At 34.4% G+C, this 21,841-nt stretch overlaps 1 protein-coding gene across 1 annotated transcript in view; it reads left to right on the forward strand.

Annotated features, from left to right (window-relative positions):
* The window catches only part of SEC63 (SEC63 homolog, protein translocation regulator), a 71,641-nt gene that overhangs the window by 25,225 nt on the left and 24,575 nt on the right, over window positions 1-21,841 (forward strand). Inside the window, exons 5-14 of the mRNA XM_080806029.1 lie at window positions 5,894-5,955; window positions 6,559-6,617; window positions 7,971-8,021; window positions 9,210-9,318; window positions 11,394-11,488; window positions 11,589-11,721; window positions 13,223-13,315; window positions 14,724-14,878; window positions 16,682-16,829; window positions 19,395-19,477. Coding sequence (XP_080662155.1) covers window positions 5,894-5,955; window positions 6,559-6,617; window positions 7,971-8,021; window positions 9,210-9,318; window positions 11,394-11,488; window positions 11,589-11,721; window positions 13,223-13,315; window positions 14,724-14,878; window positions 16,682-16,829; window positions 19,395-19,477 — 988 coding nt within the window. The remainder of the gene's footprint in view (window positions 1-5,893; window positions 5,956-6,558; window positions 6,618-7,970; window positions 8,022-9,209; window positions 9,319-11,393; window positions 11,489-11,588; window positions 11,722-13,222; window positions 13,316-14,723; window positions 14,879-16,681; window positions 16,830-19,394; window positions 19,478-21,841) is intronic.

Below are 21,841 nucleotides of genomic sequence, written 5' to 3' on the forward strand. Positions count from 1 at the left end.
TGTATGGTCTCTATCCTAAAAAGTACAAAAGAATAATATATGGCCTTTGGTTTTAACTTAATTGTATGATCAAGCTTTAGGATTTTTTTTAAGTAGGGACACCTGGGTGGCTCAGTCATTAAGCGTCTGCCTTCAGCTCAGGTCATGATTCCAGGGTCCTGGGATGGAGCCCCGCATCGGGCTTCTTGCTCAGTAGGAAGTCTGCTTCTCCCTCTCCCACTCCCCCTGCTTGTGTTCCCTCTCTTGCTGTGTCTCTCTCTGTCAAATAAATAAATAAAATCTTTTAAAAAAATGTTTTTTAAGTAAAATGTATTAAATAGTTAATGGTCCATCAGACACATGAAGGAGTAAAATGATTATGGGACCTAGAACTTTGAGATCTTGTAACTTGTGTAAGTATAAATGGATTAGATAAATATAAGTTCTGGCTGATTGAAGTTCCCATTTTATGCATAGCCCTAGCAGCCTAAGTATAACTCAGGCAGCCTTTGGAATGCATTTATAGGCTTTGAACTGCAAAGTTTTTTTAGAATTTGCTTTGGCTATTCAGGATATTTTCTCTTCCCTTATTTGCCCATTATAATAACAAGCTGGGTCATTCCTATTGCTTCATACTGGTTTCTAACTTAAAGGAAAGGAGGTCTGGTTATTTTTGAAGAGTTAGACCAACTGTTGGATTTTCTGGTTCATAGTTTCTGGTTTCTTTTGGATATAGTTGGGATTTGGTATTGGGTAAAAAACCCATGTTTAAGCTACTTTATAACAAGTGGAAAATGTAGATGTTACTTTAAAGCTCAATTTTTTAAACGTATGTTTTCATGTGTTCCTATGCATGAATATGTAACTTAGCTTTATGTAGTGAACTTGGGGTCATTCACCTATAATTTAATGAAAACATTCTCTAGATCAGGATGTAAAATCTGGGCCCCTGAAACTATATACAGAATTTATGTGTATTTGTAACTATGCAATTTTCCAGGGCTAGAAGGGTTAGAGATTTTTGTCAGATTTCTAATAGGATCTATGACACAACCTCCCACCTGCAAAGTTAAGGGATATAATCATGTTTAGGAAACTTTATACTCATTGAATTTTAAAAAATTTTGTTAATATCATTGGTCTCATTTAAGCTTATTATATATGAATTATACTAAAATGACATGACTTTTTAAAAAGATTTTTTATTTATTCATTTGAGGGAGAAGGAGCAAGAGAGCCAGCACAAACAAGGAGAGAGGCAGAGGGAGAGGCAGACTCCCCGCTGAGCAGGGAGCCCTACAGGGGGCTTGATCCCAGGATCTAGAGATCATGACCTGAGCAAAGGCAGACACTTAACCATCTGAGCCGCCCAGGCGCCCCTAGAATTACATGACTTCTAAGTACTTTAGGTCTTAGGAATGGTGTTATACTGAAGCACTAATGAGTAACCAAAAATGTTGCTTTCTTAAAAAAGTTTATGATACAGTTCCTTTAATTTGATTGAGTATGGAGCATGGTGCCTGTCACATACCAGTTGTACAAAGTTAGCTTAATGAGTGAATTATTGGAATGGTAATTAGCTGTGTGTGTAGTTTGAAAAAAAGTGCTTTTATGATGTGAGCTATACTTTATTTTGCAAAATCTGAGGGCCTTGTATAAAGAACAGAGCAGTTTATTATGCTGCCATCATCAGAAAGGTAGAGCAGACAGATAATTATTTTTGGGAAAAGAATCTGATTAGAAGAAAAATAATAGCAAAAGCCCTGGGTAAGTGGACAGTTGTACAGGGAAACCGAGGCAAAATTTTTTGAGAAATATCCCTCCCTTAGCAAAAAAGAGCCACCATAAGCACCTCTCCTTACAAACTTGCAACCTCTCTACAGTGCTTTTTGTTGGCTTTTGTATTTCTCTGTGGACTTAGGTCAAATGGTATAAGTGGAGTTAAAGTTAAAAGGGGACTGAAGATGTCAATGTACTTGTTTTCATAAATGACCAAATTGTAAGTTTAAAATATTTTCAATCCCTGATGAACATAGGTGCAGAAATCCTCAACAAAATATTACCAAGTCACATTCAACAATACATTAAAAGGATCATTCACCACAATCAAGTAGGATTTATTCTGGGGATGCAAGGATGTCTCAGTATTTGCAAAATCAGTCAGGGTGATACACCACATTAATAGAAGGAGGAATAAAAATCAGATGATCATCTCAATAGGTTCAGAAAAAGCATTTTTTAAAATTCTACATCTGTTTTATGATAAAACTCTCCTCAACTCTTAGAGGGAATATACCTCAACATAATAAAGGCCATATATGAAAAACCCACAGCTAACATCATATTCAGTGGTGAAAAACTGAGCTAAGACAAGGATGTCCACTCTGACCACTTCTATTCAACGTAGTACTGGAAGTGCTAGCCAAAGCAGTCAGACAAGAAAAAATAAATAAGTAAAAGACATCCATGCTGGTAAGGAAAGAGTTAGACTGTGACCTTTTGCAGGTGGCATGATACTATACACAGAAAACCCTAAAGACCACCAGATCTTCTAAAAGTAATAAATAGATTCAGTAAAGTTGTAGGATACAATATTAATACCTAGAAATTGGTTGCATTTTTATGCACTAATAATAACGAAATAGTAGAAAGAGAATTTAAGAAAAAACAATTTCATTTATAATTGCATTAAAAAGAATAAAATACCTAGAAATAATCTTAAGGAGGTGAAAGACCTCTGTACTCTGTATAAAACACTTATGAAAGAAATTAAAGATGATACAAATAAATGGAAAGATATTCAATGCTCATGGATTGAAGAATTAATATTCTTAAAATGTCTGTATTACCCAAAGCAATCTGCGAATCCCATATAACCCCTATCAAAATACCAATAGCATTTTTCACAGAACTAGAATAATTCTAAAATTTATATGGAACCACAAGAGACCTCAAATAGCCAAAGCAATCTTGAAGAAAAAGCTGGAAGTATAACAGTTCCAGGTTTTAAGATATACTACAAAGTTATAGTAACTAAACTGTATAAAATAGAACAAAAAATAGAACACAGATCAGTGGAACAGAATAGAGAGCCCAGAAATAAACCTGCATTTATATGGTCAATTAATCTATTACAAAGGAGGCAAAAATACATAATGGGGAAAGTCAGTCTCTTCAAAAATGATGCTGGACAGTTACATGCAAAAGAATGGAACTGGACCACTTTCTTACATCATACACAAAAATAAACTCAAAATAGATTATAAAGACCTAGTTATGAGACCTGAAACCATAAAACACCTAGAAGAACATAGGCAGTAATTTCTTTGAGATCCGCCATAGCGGCATTTTTCTAGATAAAAATCATAAGGCAGGGGTGCCTGGTGGGCTCAGTCAGTCAATAGAGCATGCAGCTCTTGATCTCAGGGTTGTGAGTTAAAGCCCCACATTGGGCGTGGAGCCTATTTAAAAAGATTTTTAAAAAGATTGTAAGGCAAGGGAAACAAAAGCAAAAATTAACTATTGGGACTACACCAAAATAAAAAGCTTTTGCACAGTGGAGGAAACCACTAAAACAAAAAGGCAACCTGCTGAATAGGAGAAGATGTTTGCAAAGATATATTCAGTAAGGGGTTAATGTACAAAATATATAAAGAACTTACATAATGCAACACCAGAAAACCAACAATACAATTAAAAGAAGGGCAGAAGACCTTAATAGACATTTTTCCAAAGAAGACATATAGATGGTCAATAAACACATGAAAAGATACTCAACAGCACTAATCAGGGAAAAGCAAATCAAAATCACAATGAGTTATCACCTTTCACCTGTCAAAATGGCTATAATCAAAAAGAAAAATAAGTGTTGGCAAGGATGTGGCAATTTCCATGCACTGTTGGTGGGAATGTAAATTGGTATAGCCACCATGGAAAACAGTGTGGAGGTTCCTCAAAACATTAAAAATAGAAATACCGTATGAGCCAATAATTCCACTATTGAGTTTTTACCTAAAGAAAGCAAAGACATTGATTCAAAAAGATATATGCACCCCTCTGTTTATTTCAGTATTATTTATAATAGCCAAGATATAGAAACAACCCAAGTGTCCATTGATGGATGAGTGGATAAGGAAGATGTGGTACACACACACACACACACACACACACACGACTATTATTCATCCATAAAAAAGGATGTGATCGTGCCATTTGTAACAACATGGATGGACCTAGAGGGTATTATGCTAAAAGAAATAAGGCAGAGAAAGACATACCGTATGATTTCACTTATATGTGGAACTTAAAAAACAAAACAAATAACCGAAGAGCAGAAACAGACCCATTAATACAGAGAACAAACTGAGGTTGCCAGAAGGGGCAGGGATGGGGTGATAGGCAAATTGGGTAAAGGGGAGTAGGAGATACAGATTTACAGAAAAAATAAGTCATGGGAATAAAAGGGGATTTTTAAAAATAAGTCACAGGGAGCATAGTCAATGGTATTATAATGGCATTGTGTAGCGAAAGATGGTAGCCACACTTGTGAACATAGCATAACTCTTAAATTTGTCAGTCTCTATTTTGTACATTTGAAACTAATGCAATATTGTGTGTTAACTCTACTTCAATTAAAAAAAAATTAGGGGGCACCTGGGTGGCTCAGTGGGTTAAAGCCTCTGCCTTTGGCTCTGGTCATGATTCCAGGGTCCTGGGATCGAGCCCTGCATCGGGCTCTCTGCTCAGCAGGGAACCTGCTTCCCTTCCTCTCTCTGCCCGCCTCTCTGCCTACTTGTGATCTCTGTCTGTCAAATAAATAAATAGAAAATCTTTAAAAAAAAAATTAGGGGGCACCTGGCTAGCTGAGGCAGTAGAGTATGCAAGCCCCATGTTGGGTGTAGAGCTTACTTATAGAAATTATGGTTTAGAGAATAAAAATTGAAGTCACTGAAAATTTTTGCTATTTTTTAAAAGGTATTTTTTTAAAGTTATTTTCTCTCTTGTTGAATACAAAACTACATTCTATCCTATGTGTGTATGTTCTGGAAAGGTTAAAATTTGATTTGGACATGAATATAATCTTTTGCCACTTGATCTTCAAAAAATGCCTTTCTTATGATGTTACTGGTCATTTTGTGTATGTCTACCTTGTCTGCTTAACAACATTGTAAAGTTTTTGAAGGACTTGAAATTTTCTTTTAGTGTGTTTTTAACATCTATTTTGGGACCTGGAATAAAACCACTTTCATTCTGTGCCTTGGCCATGGCCCAGATCAAGAGTTATATTTCTTTTTACGTGTTCGAAAAATCACCCTGTCATTTTTATATTGCTGGGTTAGGAAACTCTTGCTTTAGCAGGTATTTTCCAAGTCCTTCTGGCATTTGTTTTAGGAGAAAATTGTGACCTCAGCATAATGCAGATGACCTTTTCTATAGCAATGGAATTTTATAGGTGTTCATTTTTCCCTTTGAGAATGTGGTACCAGTTTTGGAGGGATTATTATCAATTTCTATTAAGTTTATAAGTAGGTACATATTATTAAAGTATAAATAATGGTCACTGAAGAAATTTTGGAAAATATATAAGGATATAAGAAAAAAGTCACCTATAATTCTCCCTTCCTTCTCAGAAAAATGTAGTAACCTTTAAAGTTTTATCTTCCAGCTTGAACTGGCAAAACTTGAGAACCCATGGGCCAACTAGGAATTTCTGTGAAGGCTCAGTACTTCTCATTTGCTTTAATGTAGAACTCCTTGCTTTCCTCTCTTTTTTTCCTGATTTCAGAGAGGCTTTTCTTGATTTTCTAAAATTAATAACTATAAGAAATGAGTTGGTTAATTAATAGAATTTGTATATATGAATACTTTTCAGATGTGGCTTTCTAATTTTGCAATTTTATTCTTTTAATGATAGTTTAACTGATGAAGAGTCGCGGAAAAATTGGGAAGAGTTTGGAAATCCAGATGGCCCTCAAGGTGTGGTAAATAATAATTAAAAATTACTGGTGATATGGCGTGTGTGTGTATATATGTGTGTGTATGCGTGTATATATATGTATAAAATGAAAATATTAATAGATTGAAAGGAATATTTTGATCTTTAGTTTGTGAATAGGAAAATTATAACTCAAAGAGTTAAATAGGGATATAAATGAGTTCTCTTTAGCTAATTTTTACTTTATTTTTCTTTCTGGCAACCAGTTTGAAAGATAGAACTTAGATTGGATTGATGAGACAAGTAATCACTGTAATTATTCAGAATTTCCAGCTAGCAGTTGATAAAAGTTGGATGAAAACAATCTGTTTTTCTTTATTGACTTTAAACATTTTCTTGTATATTCATAGTGTTTGCATACCCAGGAATTTAGATTTACTAAGGAGGAATTCATGTACTTTGGTTGATTTTCTTTCCCCCTTCCTGAAAAATCCATTAACTTTTATGTAATGGGAACACACCTTATATAATCTTTCTCAAAGCTTTTTTTGGGGTGGGGGAAGTTGGGAGGCAGAATTTCAGGATATAACTAAATAATAAAACTGAAAGTGGAGATTCTTCTGAAATAACTCTTTCTATTTTAGCCACAAGCTTTGGAATTGCCTTGCCAGCTTGGATTGTCGACCAGAAAAACTCAATTTTGGTGAGTTCATGTAAATAAGACACATTATAATGTGTTAGATATATCTTAGTAATATAAAGAGAGCTATAACAAAATACTGATGTGCTGTTTTTAATGTAACTGTACTGTGAAAACTTTTTATGTGATAGAAAAAAGAATTGGTTCTCATTAGGTTGCTGTTTGGGCAGTGTGTTCTAAATGTAGTTTTAAAACCTTAAAGTTTTGATTTCTTTTGGAGCAGTTTCAGGTCAGGTCTTATCCTTGGTTTGGAGAACTGTGATTTTATATGGTATCCTAAATAGTACTCAAAATTTAAATTATCCTTCATTTCACATTTATCCAAGCTAAATTATAATGTTAACATATACTAAATTAATGCTGTATATATTCCATATGGTACTTAGGGAGGCAGTAGGATATCAGAGTTTCTTTTTTTTTTTAAGATTTTATTTACGTGGGAGAGAGAGAGAGGAGGGACAGAGGGGGAGGGAGAAAGAATCTGAAGCAGACTCAACCAGCTGAGCCACCCAGGCACCCCAGGCTATCAGACTTCAATCGGTGATAATGCTGCAACTCTAAAACATCTTAAACTAAGATAAACTAAGACTAGATGTTTCCCTATTTCACATTTCTTAAAAACAATTAGGGGCTGTCTTTGCAGCAATAAAAAACAAAATTCATATAGTCTATAATTTGTTTAGAAAAATGGCTGTTTAATGTTATTTCATGGCTGACGAACATTCATCATCTTCAGGGATGAATGGTTTTATATATAAGAGAGTCTGTCATGCTTAGAATTACTGTGGGAATACTGGAGAAGAGAAAGATAGTTAGCTAACTGATTTGGGATCAAGTAGTAGTAGAAGAATATAAGACCAATAGATAGAAATTACTTGTCAACAAAACATTATGAAGTTGCTCCTTGATTGGGAACCAGGCTTCTATTATTTATTTCTAAGACACTAACTACTTGCTAAGGTGTGCATCTGTAAGTATCTGACTGGGTGGAAAATATCATTTATAAAGCTGGTTTGATGGTGTTATCTACTCAGCAGATTAAAAGATAATTTATTATAGTGGATAAAAGCATACATTTTTAGAGTCGAAATGCCTGGATTCCGCTCCTGGCTCCACCACTTAGTGGCTATGTAACCTGCGACAAGTCAGGTAACCTGTGTGTGCTGCAAGTTCTCTACTTACAAAAGGGAGATAATAATGGTACCTTTCTCACTGAGTTTGAAAATAAGGATTAAATGAAATAATATGTGAGGAGTGCTTTTGAGAGTGCCTCCCCCACGTAGGCCTAAATAATAAGTGTTCTTAAATGTTATAATTGACGTATGAAAACCGTAATTATTTTCTTTTCAATTCTAGGTTTTACTTGTATATGGATTAGCATTCATGGTTATCCTTCCAGTTGTTGTAGTAAGTTCTAACTCTTTATTAACAGTTTTTGGAAAGGGAATTGATGGCATGCTTTGGAGTCTCCCTATAAGATTGCAATTTGTATTAGAATATAATCCATGGATCCTTGAATTTTAAGAATCTTATATTCAGCTAAACTTTAAAGGTCTTCTAAAGGTGATACCATTTGAGTATGTTGAAGTATATCTCCTCCTGATACAAAAATTACACACCACTGAAGTAATACAGGTGTATTTAGAGTTTAGAATGTCTTCCTTTATCACTTTCATCAACTTCAACTTCATTTCTTTGTTAGGATAATCACCAATAAGTTTGGTATTCTCCCTTTGAGATTAAAAAAAAAAAAATTATTTATTTTTGAGGGGAGAGTGGCAGGGGGAGAGGGAGAGAAAGAATCTCAAGCAGACTCCCTGCTGAGCATGGGGCCCAGTGCAGGGCCGGTTCCCAGGACCCTGAGATCATGACCTGAACAGAAATTAAGAGTTGGATGCTTAACCAGCTGAGGCACCCAGACACCCCTTTCAGATAGTTTTCTATAGATTGTATATACATACACCCTTTAAAAAAAATGTCATCTTATTGTATGTATTGTTCTGTGACTTTTTTGCTTCCTATATTGGAGCTATAACATACAGAGCAACCTCATTTTTAAAAACTATTTCATAATACTCAATATGGAGATAACATAAAGTTTGTGATTTTACTGTTTCTTTGGTGACTGGTGGTTTTCTTTCTGGGCTTTTAGTTTCTCTGAGTCCCCATAGTGAGCTTGATAATTAACTTGTCTTGCCTTCTTCATAGGTTTGTTGTGTGAGGATCCAGCTGTATGGAATCATGTGAATGGAAATAGCATATCAACTATAAAATTGCTCCTGCACTATAACTTACCAAATATTTATTAAATATAAACTGTGTCAGGAACCAGCTTGTTGCTTTTATGCAGTGGGTTGTTTTGTTTCTGTTTTGTCTTCAGCTTCTAACTGAACCATAAATGTTTTAATCCTACATATGTAGTGAGGTAGGTTGATGTTTAGGTGTTGGGCGGTATAAATACTAGCTGAATAATTTGAAATATGTAACAAAGCATTTGTTCTTAAGTTCAGGTATTGTTACTTATGATGCACTGTGCATCAAACCTAATATTTATTGTGATTTTGATGCTTTATTTATTGTTTATTTGCATTTTAGGGCTCTTGGTGGTATCGCTCAATACGCTATAGTGGAGACCAGATCCTAATACGCACAACACAGATTTATACATATTTTGTTTATAAAACCCGAAATATGGATATGAAACGTAAGTAAATTTAAGTAGCTATGATATTATTTTCTGAATCATTTATATGATACATATTCAACTGGAGACATTTCATTTCAGTTTTGTATTCTGTTCATATAACTAAAGCTGGAGGAGAATGCTAATACCCTTTGTCCACATGTACTGTATTTCTATTATTAACACGTATTCAGCTATATATATATTTTTTTCCCTAGAAATTTTATGGTAAAGCTTCATTTGGTTAATTTTGTAATAATACTAGCTAACATTTCTTGAGTATTTTGTTGCATACCAGGCATTGCTAGGGAATATGTATGTGTTAACTCATTTAATCTTTATTTTGCTTTCATAAGTAAGTTATTGTTTTTAAGCACATTTTGTAGATGGGGAAACTGAGCTTAAGGATACATACAGTAAGTGGTAGAGTTAGGATTGAACTCAAGTAGTCTGGTTTCCAGGCCCTAAATCAGTGCATTATACTGTATTAGTTTCAATAAAATAAGTAGAGGTCTTGGATATGTTGAAAGAAATTTGCCAGAGTGTTTCATTCCCAGAGTCTTATTTCATAATTTCTTTATGGAAAAAAAAATTCCATCTAAAATACTTTCTTTGATTCTATAAAGTTAACATTATAAATTTCATCCTTGGAGCATATAGTGTTGCCTTTCAGAATCACTGCTCCGCAGAACTTATAGACATATAGACAAGCCCTCCTTCCCCTCCTTAGGGAAAAAAAAAAGGAAGATACAAATTTTAAAAAAAGGAAGGTACAAATTTTAAAAAATTTTTGTTCCAAACCAAAATTGAGTTTTCTGTAGTTTGGATTTGCCAGTTTAATTTTTTTTGATAGAAAAGGACTTCTCAGAAAGAGACTTCTCAGAATCCTATGACTATGTGAACAGATCTTTTATTTTTGGAATGAGCAAATCTTTTACTTCTGAGGAATAAGTGGCTGTTACTTTCCGTTTTGCACACATATATCACTTTTCCTTATGTTGAATTGAAGTATTAATATAGAAACCCAAAGTGTTTCATGTTCATAATGTGTTTTAATGTGTTTTTTGCATCAGTGATCTTGATTTCTATTTCTGATGGTGACACTTTTCCTTACACAGTTCTGCCTGAAAAGCATTGTTTAGCTGCTGGTGGGCTTGGTTATGTATCCTTGATTACTTTAGTGTTGGCATCATTTATTGTATAGCTGTTTTAGGAGTAGTTATTTAATGAAACGTTTTAGGGTAGTGATGGCATACACGTATACTGTGCTTACTGTGTGTCAGGCATGTCCTTAGAAAGTGAGGCCCATAGAGAGGTGAAGAACATTGTCCTAGGTCATTTAGTTAGGGAGTGAAACTCTAGGGTCTATGCTGTTAACCTCTGTACTGTCCTGCTTTTTGTGAATACATTGTATGTATTTTCTGCTGGAAGATAAGATTGATAACTGTAGTGCCAGTCTTTAAAGAGCTTGCACGGGCTAACGAGTAATGCTAATAGTATATGTGGCTGCGAATCATGTGTACATCAAAGAACACTTCCCACAAACCCTCCAGAATTCCATAATAAAAATTTCTGTAAATTACAGAGTATTTCAGTTTACTTCAGACTCTGAGAAGTCATGAAGTAAAGACACCTAAAACTCTTCTTAACTCATTGTTTCTCAGCCTTGCTTAACTATGGAGTCCCCTCTTTTTCACATAATAGTTACCAATAATTACTTAATAATTACTTATTAATAATTTAATAATAATTACTCTATAATTAATAATTATTCTATAGAAAGTTTCAGTGGAATACATGCTTAAGTCTAGAAACAAATGCTATTTGAACTGATATTCATGCATCCAGTGCTTCGGGGCCCTTAATTTGATGTGTATTTCTATTTACTTGTGTTTGGTAATATTGTACGTGTTTTAAAAAGTGAAATGTTTTTTTATGGCAAAAATGAATACTTGTTAGTGGAGTTCAGATGATTTTTAGCTTTACGTGCAAGTGGAAAATTGCCTTAGTGTAGGATTAATGAAATATCATAGGAGAGGAAATTATTAGGTGAGCAAATGTATTTATTTACCTTCATATTACTTTTCTTTTCTTAGGTCTTATCATGGTTTTGGCTGGAGCCTCTGAATTTGATCCTCAGTATAATAAAGATGCCACAAGCAGACCAACAGATAATATTTTAATACCTCAGGTTAGGCCTATCACCCAGATTCCTTGATATAAGCATTTAGGTATTAAGGTTAATGCTTTTTTAGGTATATATTTTTTAATAATTATTTTATTTACTCTAGCTAATCAGAGAAATTGGCAGCATTAATTTAAAGAAGAATGAACCTCCACTTACCTGCCCATATAGCCTGAAAGCCAGAGTTCTTTTACTATCTCATCTTGCTAGAATGAAAATTCCTGAGACCCTTGAAGAAGGTATGATTCTAATATCTGCAGGGTTTTTTGTTTTTTTAAGATTTGTTTTTTTTTTTAAGATTGGGGAAGGGAGAAGGAGGGGGAAAGACTCTCAAGCCGACTTGAAGCTGAGAATGGAGCCTGGGGTGGGGCTCCATCTCACAAACCTGAGATCATGACCTGAGTCAGGTGCTTAACTGACTGAGCCACCCAGGTGCCCCTCTGCAGGGTTTTAATGGTACAAAAGCAGTGCATTTAATTAGACCTCGTGGTGCAGTGTTTTGGTCCTGTTCTTTTTTCCTCAAATAATTGCTCAAGGTCCTTTTAAAAAGAAATCTTTATGCTGCATAATTCACAAATATTTTGAAGGTCTAAAGTAAGATATTCTGGTAAATGTTAAAATTTAGTATTTCAAGGTGAGAGAATACTCTGAGAAATGTTTATTCAGTTGCAGATTATATAGTAATTTCTAGTGACTTTTTACAAAAGATTTTATAAGCTTTTCAAGCTGTTTGGGGGAAGAAAAATGGATTTCACAACAAATATCTCAGTCAACCACCACTACTACCATCACCTCCAGCAGTGATTCTTGATAAAGGGTTTAATCTTTATTGAAAGCTTCCTAAATTGCTTGAAGCCTCCTCTCTTTGTAAAAGAGAAGGACTGGATAGGACAGTGCTGTTTCCAGGGGTGTCATGAATTTGTCATTTCTTCTTTACTTGGTATTACTTCATTTGAAGTTTCAAAAGAAAATTATTATTCCTAGGGAATAAATGTTCTTTCTGAATAAAGCTCTTCATCTGTCCCTTTTTGAAGCCAATAATATAATCAAATGCTTCTGAAAACAAGGCTTGTTGATGCTCAGTAATTGGTGATAAGATAGGATATTTGTGATGGAATGAAGGATCGCTATTTAGGCATTGTTGGAATTGCAAATTAATCAGTAATTCTGGTTTTCCTAATTTTCTATACAGATGTGAATCCACCTCCATTTCTTACCAATTATCTAAGAAACAGGGAACAAATACTTTTTTAGGTTGAGTACTAACCCCAATGGATGATCTTAATAGTTAACTGTTACATGCAGTAAAAATGAGTCTGTCTCTTTCCCCTTCCTCCCCCTTCTCTTTCTGCATTGAGTTAACTTTTATTCTCAGTCTTAGCCTTTGGACTTATTCATAGTTATAGAAACTAGGTACACAAGATTCTTAAGGTTCTTAAATATAGTAAGATTAGAATTAAGTTTAAAACTGTTCTTCTAGAATCGGGAGGTAACTTACAAAGCACACCACCATAATACTAAAAATTTGCCTTCGAAACATCTAATTCGAGCTAGGGTTCTCTGACTGATTTTTGACAGTGCTGCTTAGGAGAAACTTGTGTTCAACCTGTAAAATTCTGAGGTCATGTGAAATATTTGTGGGACAGCTTAAATTTAGTATTAGTCTAGGACTATAGATGATAAAGATGTTTTAACTATAAAAGTGGAATGATTTGTTTCAGGTTTTCTATTGCTTTGCAGATCAGCAATTTATGTTGAAAAAATGCCCTGCCCTGCTTCAAGAAATGGTTAATGTTATCTGCCAGCTAATAATAATGGCTCGGAGCCGTGAAGGTGAGGTGGGAATGTAATTAATTATGTTGTCCTTTTTCTTGCAAGCTTCTGCAGAGTATACTTCATAGTTTCAGGATTTATGAGCACCAACAGTAATTCTGCCTGTAGAGAAGTTGAATCGGCTTTCCAACTTCTGGTTCATGGTTTTTCTTACTTCTTTCCTATATTTTCCATTATGCAAAGTCTTTATCACACTCATGTTTTTGAATTTATTTATTGTCTTATTGTTTGTTGTCACTTATTGTTTGTAAAGATTTAAGATACCTTTTCCTTCCTTTGAATATTTTTAGAGTTAGGTTTTTCTGTATTTTAACAATGAGTTTGAAATAATTTAAGTGATGATGACTCATCTGACATGTAGTATTTTTTGCATGAAGGGAAAAAAGACTGAGGGGAAAGAAAAAAGAACGAGAAAGTTTGTGGTTAGTAATGGAAAGGGAGACCCTTAAGAAAGGAGATAATGGTTGTGGTTTGTTGTTATGGCTGATGTCAGTTCTTGGCATGGTATCAGTTTGTTATTGATACTGATAATTTACTGTTTTGGGAGGTGATGCAGAGAATTATTCTGTTAAACCAATGCTTGTTGGATAATTATTGTTGCATTTGAACATGTTTATATATTTTTGGTATCTTACAACTTTTTTTTTTTTAATTAAATTTTAGGAAGTAACATACAGTGCAACATTGGTTTCTGGAGTAGAATTCAGTGATCATCACTTACATACAACACCCAGTGCTTATCACAAGAAGTGCCTTCTTTAATACCCATCACCACTTAGCCCATCCCTCACCCACCTTGTTCCATCAACCCTCAGTTTATTCTCTATCATTAAGAGTGTCTTAGGGCTTCTCTCTCCTCCCCCCCCCCCACTTCCTATATGTTCATCTTTTCTTTCTTAAGATTCCACATATGGATGAGATCATGTGGTATTTAATCTTTATCTGACTTTTTTCACTTAGCATAATACACTCGCTCTGTCCACATTGTTGCAAATGGCAAGATTTCATGCTTTTTGATAACTGAGTAATGTTCCATTTTGTATATATACACACCACATCTTTACCCATTCATTGGTTGATGGACATTTGGGCTCTCTCTATAGTTTGGCTATTGTTGATAATACCACTATAAACATTAGGGTGCATTCTCCCTTCCAATCTGTATTTTGTATCCTTTGGGTAAATACCTAGTAGTGCAGTTGCGGGGTCATGGAGTAGTTGTAGTTTTAACTTTCTGAGGAACCTCCATACTGGATCTTACAACTTCTAAAGGAAAATCAACACTATGATCTTAAAATTTGGGGTGTTAATGATATGCGTATGAGTCATGTTTTCGTGATGAGTTGTATACTCTGGAACATATAAAAAGTCCAGCCTTGTTTTTTCTTTTGCTCCTATTCTTTCTAAGAAAGGGAGTTTCGTGCTCCAACTTTGGCATCCCTAGAAAACTGCATGAAGCTTTCCCAGATGGCTGTGCAGGGCCTTCAGCAGTTTAAGTCTCCCCTTCTACAGCTCCCTCACATTGAAGAGGACAACCTTAGGAGAGTTTCTAATCATAAAAAGGTAATTCTTTGCCACTTTAAAATCTGCTTTAAACAGTTTGTCATGTTACTTAAAGGCAACACGAATGAAAAGTGTTCTAGAAGGGTTTATTGTGAATTTCTTAGATTTAGAATGTCTTAAACACTCTACAGCTATCCCTAAAGTGGTTCTGTTAGCATTTTCTTAATTAGGTGTTTTATACTATTTACCTGCTATAAGTGATTTTACTACTTTGGGGGGGGGGTCAGTGCATTTTAGCAATTAAGACTTTATATTATGGTATCAGAAATAAATGTACAAAGTAAAAATGCACTGTGTGCTTTCCAGTCATTTCATGCCTGGCTTTAAGGTTGGGCAATGGTTTATTAGTTAAATAGGAACAAAAAAAATTAAGTTCTCAAAACATAAGTAGATCAAATAAAGATGCTTCTAGTTTAGGTAATATATAGTAAAGATCTGATAATCTTAAGATATGGCAAAAATATGTATAAATGAAAAAACTTGAGGAAATATAAGAAAAAGCAAATTATAATTCTGATAGGAGATTTTGAACATTACTTTGTATACATTAGACAAAGTGGGTGGAAGATAGACATTGGATTTGGTAGCATATTAAGGTAGAACTAATGTGTATTAGAGATTCACATATGGGTTCTCTGTCCTTTCAGGTAATTGTATTGCCCTTATAAATTTGTTCACATTTTTAATTGTAAACTGTGTAATCAAAAAGTGGGCATTCCCCATTCTTCATGATCTAAGCCCTGTCTGTGAAAGTAAAATATTAATAACTAGTACCAAATACCTGGAAATTAACACTCTTCTAAGTATCCCTTAAGCCTAAATGGGTATTACTGGGTATCAGACAGCTGTATTTAGAAAATAACAAAAATGAGAATATTGTATAATAAAACTTTAAGGGTGTAGTTGTACTTGGAGATAAGTTCATACTCTTATGGGTTTTTATCATTTAAATTGAAAATATGGGTCAGCAAACTGAACATATCAAATGACAGTTGTTCCTGGTTGGGTCAAGATTCTATGAATATTACTGTTTTTTCCCCAACTTTATTTTTTCTAAATGAAAAAAATAACCCTGTATTAACTTTGTAATTAGAGAAAAATCCTAAATTTTAATTTCTTTGGATAAAAGGCCATGAAATGCTATAAAGTTGTATTTTTTGCTTTGAAATGTGTATGCAGATCTTCCTCAGCTTACAGTGGGGTTACATCCTCATAAAGCCATCGATCGTAAGTTGAAAATATCCTAAGTCGAAAATGCATTTAATACACCTAGCCTACCAAACATCATAGCTTAGCTTAGCCTACCTTAAACATGCGCAGAACACTTACATTAACCTACAGTTGGGCAAAATCATCTAACACAAAGCCTGTTTTATAATAAAGTGTTGAATATCTGTCTCTTGTAATTTATTGAATACTGTACTGAAAGTGAAAAATAGAATGATTGTATGGGTACAGAATGGTTGTATGGATTGTTTACCGTTGTGATCGCGTGGCTGACTGGAAGCTGCAGTTCGCTGCTGCTCCCCAGCATAATGATAGTGTGGTATCAAATATCATTAGAACTGGAAAAGATCGAAATTCAGGGTACAGTTTCTACTGAGTGCATTGCTTTCTCAGCATTGTAAAGTTGAAAGATTGTAAGTAGAACCATTGCAAGTTTGGGACCCAAAATAATGTTAGCATTTTTCTAAAAGTTTCTGGATTTTGTTTTAGTGAAACATGCTAATTTTCTTTTTGTGAAAAATTCTATGACTTTGGAATTTATTTTCTTTCTCTCTCTCTCTCTCTTTTGAAATTCAGTACAAAATTAAGACTATTCAGGATTTGGTGAGTTTAAAAGAATCAGATCGTCACAATCTACTGCACTTCCTCGAAGATGAAAAATATGAAGAGGTTATGGCTGTCCTTGGTAGTTTCCCATATGTGACTATGGATATAAAATCACAGGGTAAGTGGGAGGTTTCCCTGTTGACCATTTTTCCCTTTTGATAGATTGGCTTTTGTTTATGTGGGTAAAAGTTCTCAAAACATTTGATGTCATAATGTAAGATTAGACTTCTCAGAACTGTAGTTTACCTGTCAGATTGGCTGTAATAGAATATGATATATGCTTAATAGTTTTGAGAACACTGATAGAATCCCATAGAACCTTACTTTTATCTTCCTCAGAATGGGATTAAGCTTGAGGACTCTGCTTTGTAGTTCAAGTTTTAGGAATATCTTAACTTTTCAAAGAATGAAAGATTTTCAGGTACACTGAAAAATACTTGAAGTGTATATTGTTAGTGTAGAAGAAATAGCTGCTTAGTTCTAAAATTAGTTTTAAAAAGTCCAGTTTACTTTAGTAAGCCTTGGAAATTGCCATGTTCTGTACCTCATTTCATGTGTTTTTCTCAACATGTCTCTATGTCTGCTGGGGTGAAAAATTGATTTTTCTACCTACACAATTGTCCTATGAGTGCCCATTTTAATAGCTGAATAATAGTATCTTACGGTGGCGACAGAATTAGAGGTTGTTGCTCCATGCCTTCAGTGTAACATTATTCTGTATTTTGACATTTATTAAGTTCCTGTTGTGAGAACATTCTTGTGGGACCAAGAATACAAGGATGTATTAGGAATGGTATCTGTCTTTAAACAGTTTATAGTGTAGTTGAGGAAATGGGACGTAGACATAGGATTAAAAACAAAGAAACATAAGGCAAGTGTTAAGTGAATGACGCAGACATTGTGTGGTCCATTCATTCAACAGCTGTTGAGTGCCACTCATTTTTTTGGGTTTTGGGGAAATACCAGTAAGACAAAGCTTCTGCCTTATTGAGTTTGCATTCTAATGGAATTGAAAAGAGAAAAATGGCTTTCAAAGACTGGGGTGTTTAAGAGGTAAGGTAAACTACAATCTGGTTTCATTTTGGCTGGCGTGTAGGATACATGTAATAAAAACTGGGACTGTGGGGAGTTTGGATTTCCTTGTGATCTCACTGGGAAACTTCGTGATGTATTGCATTCTGTAGCATCTTGCACAGACAATTTATTATATTTTCATAGTGCTATCCAAATGTGTAATAAGAGTAGTATAGTTAATGGAGGGAGAGTAGAAGAATTTTAGAAGTAGGAAAGGGGCATCTTCAAGAACCAGTGCTAGAGATGGTGGATCACTTTCCCACATTGCTTAGAGGCTGTATAGAATCTCCTATAGGCTTTTTCTCCACTTGAAAGCCTCAAATGGCAGGTAGATATTGTTAGAGCTGTTAATTCGCATATGGTGCTCATGCAACTGTGAGTTGTTGTGCAGTGTTGACAAATGTGTAGCCCACATTTGATACGAGATAATGGAGACTTCCAGATTGAAGAAAGGATATTTTATCCTTCTTTTTAAATAATTATTATTATTTTTTCTTTTTTAGAGCTTGAGGCAGGTGCCGGGGGGTTGAGGGGAGATGGCAGAGAGGGAGTTGGGGAGGGGCAGAGGGTGAGGGAGAGAGAATCTTAAGCAGGCTCCATACTCAGCTTGGAACTGACTCAGGGCTTGATCTCCATACCCTGAGATTGTGGCCTGAGCCGAGATCAAGAGACTGATGCTTTATAGACTGAGCCACGCAGGTGCCCCAGGATATTGTATTGTTCTTGATGCCCAGCTGTTGCACCTCACAGCCGGTAATGGAGGAGAAAGCAGTTACAGTTTCTTGGAAGCTATTCTTTTCCAACTGATGGTGTGTTAATGTAGGCCAACAGAGTATGCTAATCTAAATCTGTGTAAAATAAACATAACCAACTTAGAAAAATCTGTAGGGAGAAATACAAAGTGAAGAAAACTCTTACAGATAAAATTTGGAGGAAAAATGAGTTTGAATAAGATAGGATAATTTATTTTATGTATTAATCTTAACATTAATGTTTATTTTAATGTTTATTAATTTTAATGTTAAGTCTATTTCAATAGCTTTTAGCAATATGTGTAGCAAATGTGGTTTCAAAAAAATTAAATTGCAGAAGCTTTTTAAGCTTTTGTTTTTACTGTAAACAAAACTCTTAAGTTCTTGCCTTAAGAAATAAATTTAATGTGACTTGGAATATTAGTTCTAATTATTTTATTTTTGACAGGCAGACCGGCATTGATCATATAGGTAAAATCTTGTGAATACAGGTTTGCACAATTTAATAGAGTGACAGATTTTTATATCACTAAGAAAGCAAGCTGTGGTACAGTCGTCCTCACATTATACTTTGTTTTAAAAGACCAGGGTTTGAAGCTTGGCAGAGCCAATATAACCATGATGTGACCTCAGGCATTTTACTTTAGTTTTGAACCTCCCTTTCTTTAAAGTGGAAATAATCTTCAGAGAGCTATTTTAAAAAAATTAAATGAGTGCATTGTTGAAGGCATCTAGTGGAGTGTTTTATATAGAGTAGACAGTCAAAATATTTGTTACTAAGTTTAAAATATATTTGAAATACTGAAATACCAAATTGAATTTTATTGTTTACTGTGATTTTTTACTCTCTCTTGTAGTATTGGATGATGAAGATAGCAACAACATCACAGTAGGATCCCTAGTTACAGTGTTGGTTAAATTGACAAGGCAAACAATGGCAGTAAGTAATCTCTTTTTATTTTTATGCTTTAACAGTTATGTGTTTAAAAAAGTTACGTGTTGAGGGGTGAAGGGGAAAGGAGGTGCAGACTTCTGATTATTGAATAAGTAAGTCATGGGATTCAGAGTATAGCACAAGGGTATTATAATGTTGTTATATGATTACATAGTGTAACATATGGAGTTCTTGAATCACTATGTTGTACTCCTGAAACTAATGTTTAACATTGTGTGTCAACTATACTTCAATGAAAAAAAGGGAAAAAAAGTTATGTGTTAAAGCTCTAATATGTGTTTTCTCATTTTAAGTCACATATTCTCAAAGTCAAAACTATTACAGTAGTAAAATCTAATTTTGCAAGTCCTATTAGTTGTTACATACAAAAAACCCTTGAAAATAGATTAATTCTTCATGTGATGATTTGTTAATTCCCTATAAAACATTATAATAATAAGGTAATATGAGTATAGTATTTAAAGTACTGTACAAAGATTAATTATTGATTATTGTTGGAAATTTCATTACCTATTCCTTCTTGGTCAACTCTGAATTTACTCTTAATTTTTTAAATTATAGTGAAAAAATTTTTTTTCTAATTATCTGAAAAAGTCATGCTGGCTGGGGAAAACAACTTCAGGTAATGCAGAAAAGTATAGGAAGAGATTAAAATTACCTAAAGTCCTGCCACTCTGACATGATTGATTTTGAAGCTCTTCACCTAAGATACCCTAATGCATGAGTACCTGTGGGGTTAAATGATGTTTTCACTATCATGGATTCCTTCTCTCACCCACCTCTGTCAGGAAACCCCTTGTCAGTCCGAGAGGACCAGAATTGAGCCTTGTATGTATCCTTCCATCTCTTTCTCCGAGCTCATATTTACTGCTTGGGCCTTTACACTTTATGTATATATATACCAGGGTACTGTTCTGATTTCCTTTCATTAAATTCAGTCACATTGTATATGTTTCCTGTACATCTTGTTTTTCTTAGTTTCTGTTACATATTTATATTACCTCCCAAGTCAACTCTTAACCTCCCAAGTTAGAACTATAGTTGTAACTCATTTTTAATATTGACTGTACTGTTTTTAACTCTGCATATTCAACTAGTGGGAGATTTTAGCCTGTTCTACTCTGGAGCCTGTGAATATCTGCAGGAAACATACTCTGCCTTTAAACCCCATCTCTAAGACCTCTGGTCGGAAAAGCATACTTTGTAGTCGGATATATCAAACCAAAGATGTTGATTTTATGGTAACAAGTGTAAGGAAACATTTGTGTTATGGACGCTGGATGAGAAGTGGGAGAAGAGGAAACCTCAAAGCCAGTGGCTAGAATTGGGCATAGAATCCAAATTTATATTACCTACATGCTTTGGAATTCCCAGTCTGAAAAATGAGTAAAAATTGGTCTTGGGCTGTTGACACTTCTGGGGTAATTGGTAGGGAAAAAAAACAAAATGGCCCTGGAGAAGGGAAAAAATAAAATATTTATCTTCAAGTTCTTGTATGAACTGAACCTCAGTGTAATTAAGTATTAGAACCCAGCTAATAAATGAAGAAATGAAGCAGAGATGGTAGAATTAGACTAGGGATTGGCACACTTTTTCTATAGAGGTCCAATTAATAAATTTTTAGGTTTTATGGGCCACTTGGTTTCTGTAGCAACTACCGAATTCACAAATGGGCATGGTTGAGTTCCAGTAAAAGTTTTATTTGAAAACCAGGCAATGGGCCATAGTTTGTGGACCCCTGAATTAGGCTAACAGTTTAAAGCCTAAGTTATCATTATTTTTACTTGTTAACTTTAGTAATTCCAGGAAGTTTATTAAACAGAATCAACATCACTTATGATCTTCTAGTATAGATTCTCACTGATACGTTACTGGAATTTAAATCCTAAATTTCTGCCTTTTATTCTGATCCTAAGTGGATTATATGGTGGGTATGTTTTTAGATTATATGGGTTTTCTCAGTGTTTTACCCCTTATGTATTTTATTTATATATGTAATTAATTTTAAAAAATTAAAAAAAAATTTTTTTCTTAAGTAAACTCTACCCCAGTAAGGGGCTTGAACTCAAAACTCTGAGATCAAGAGTCTCACACTCTACCAACTGACCCAGCCATGCACACTTCCATAGTTATTTTAAACAATGAAATATTCTTGAATTTATAGTGAGTTTATGTATCTTAAGTCATTGCATTTGTAAATTCAAGTAGAATGTACTTTTCAAAATGTATTCAAGACAGATGTGAGGTATTTCTGAAGGTAACTTTTGAAGTGTCATTGCTGAATTTGCACACATCATTTAGTAATTGCTAAAAATCTGATCTTCTCCCTCCCCCCACCAGTTGTCACAA

The sequence above is a fragment of the Martes martes genome (genome assembly GCF_963455335.1).
Source record: "Martes martes genome assembly, chromosome: 6".
Lineage (NCBI taxonomy): Eukaryota > Metazoa > Chordata > Mammalia > Carnivora > Mustelidae > Martes > Martes martes.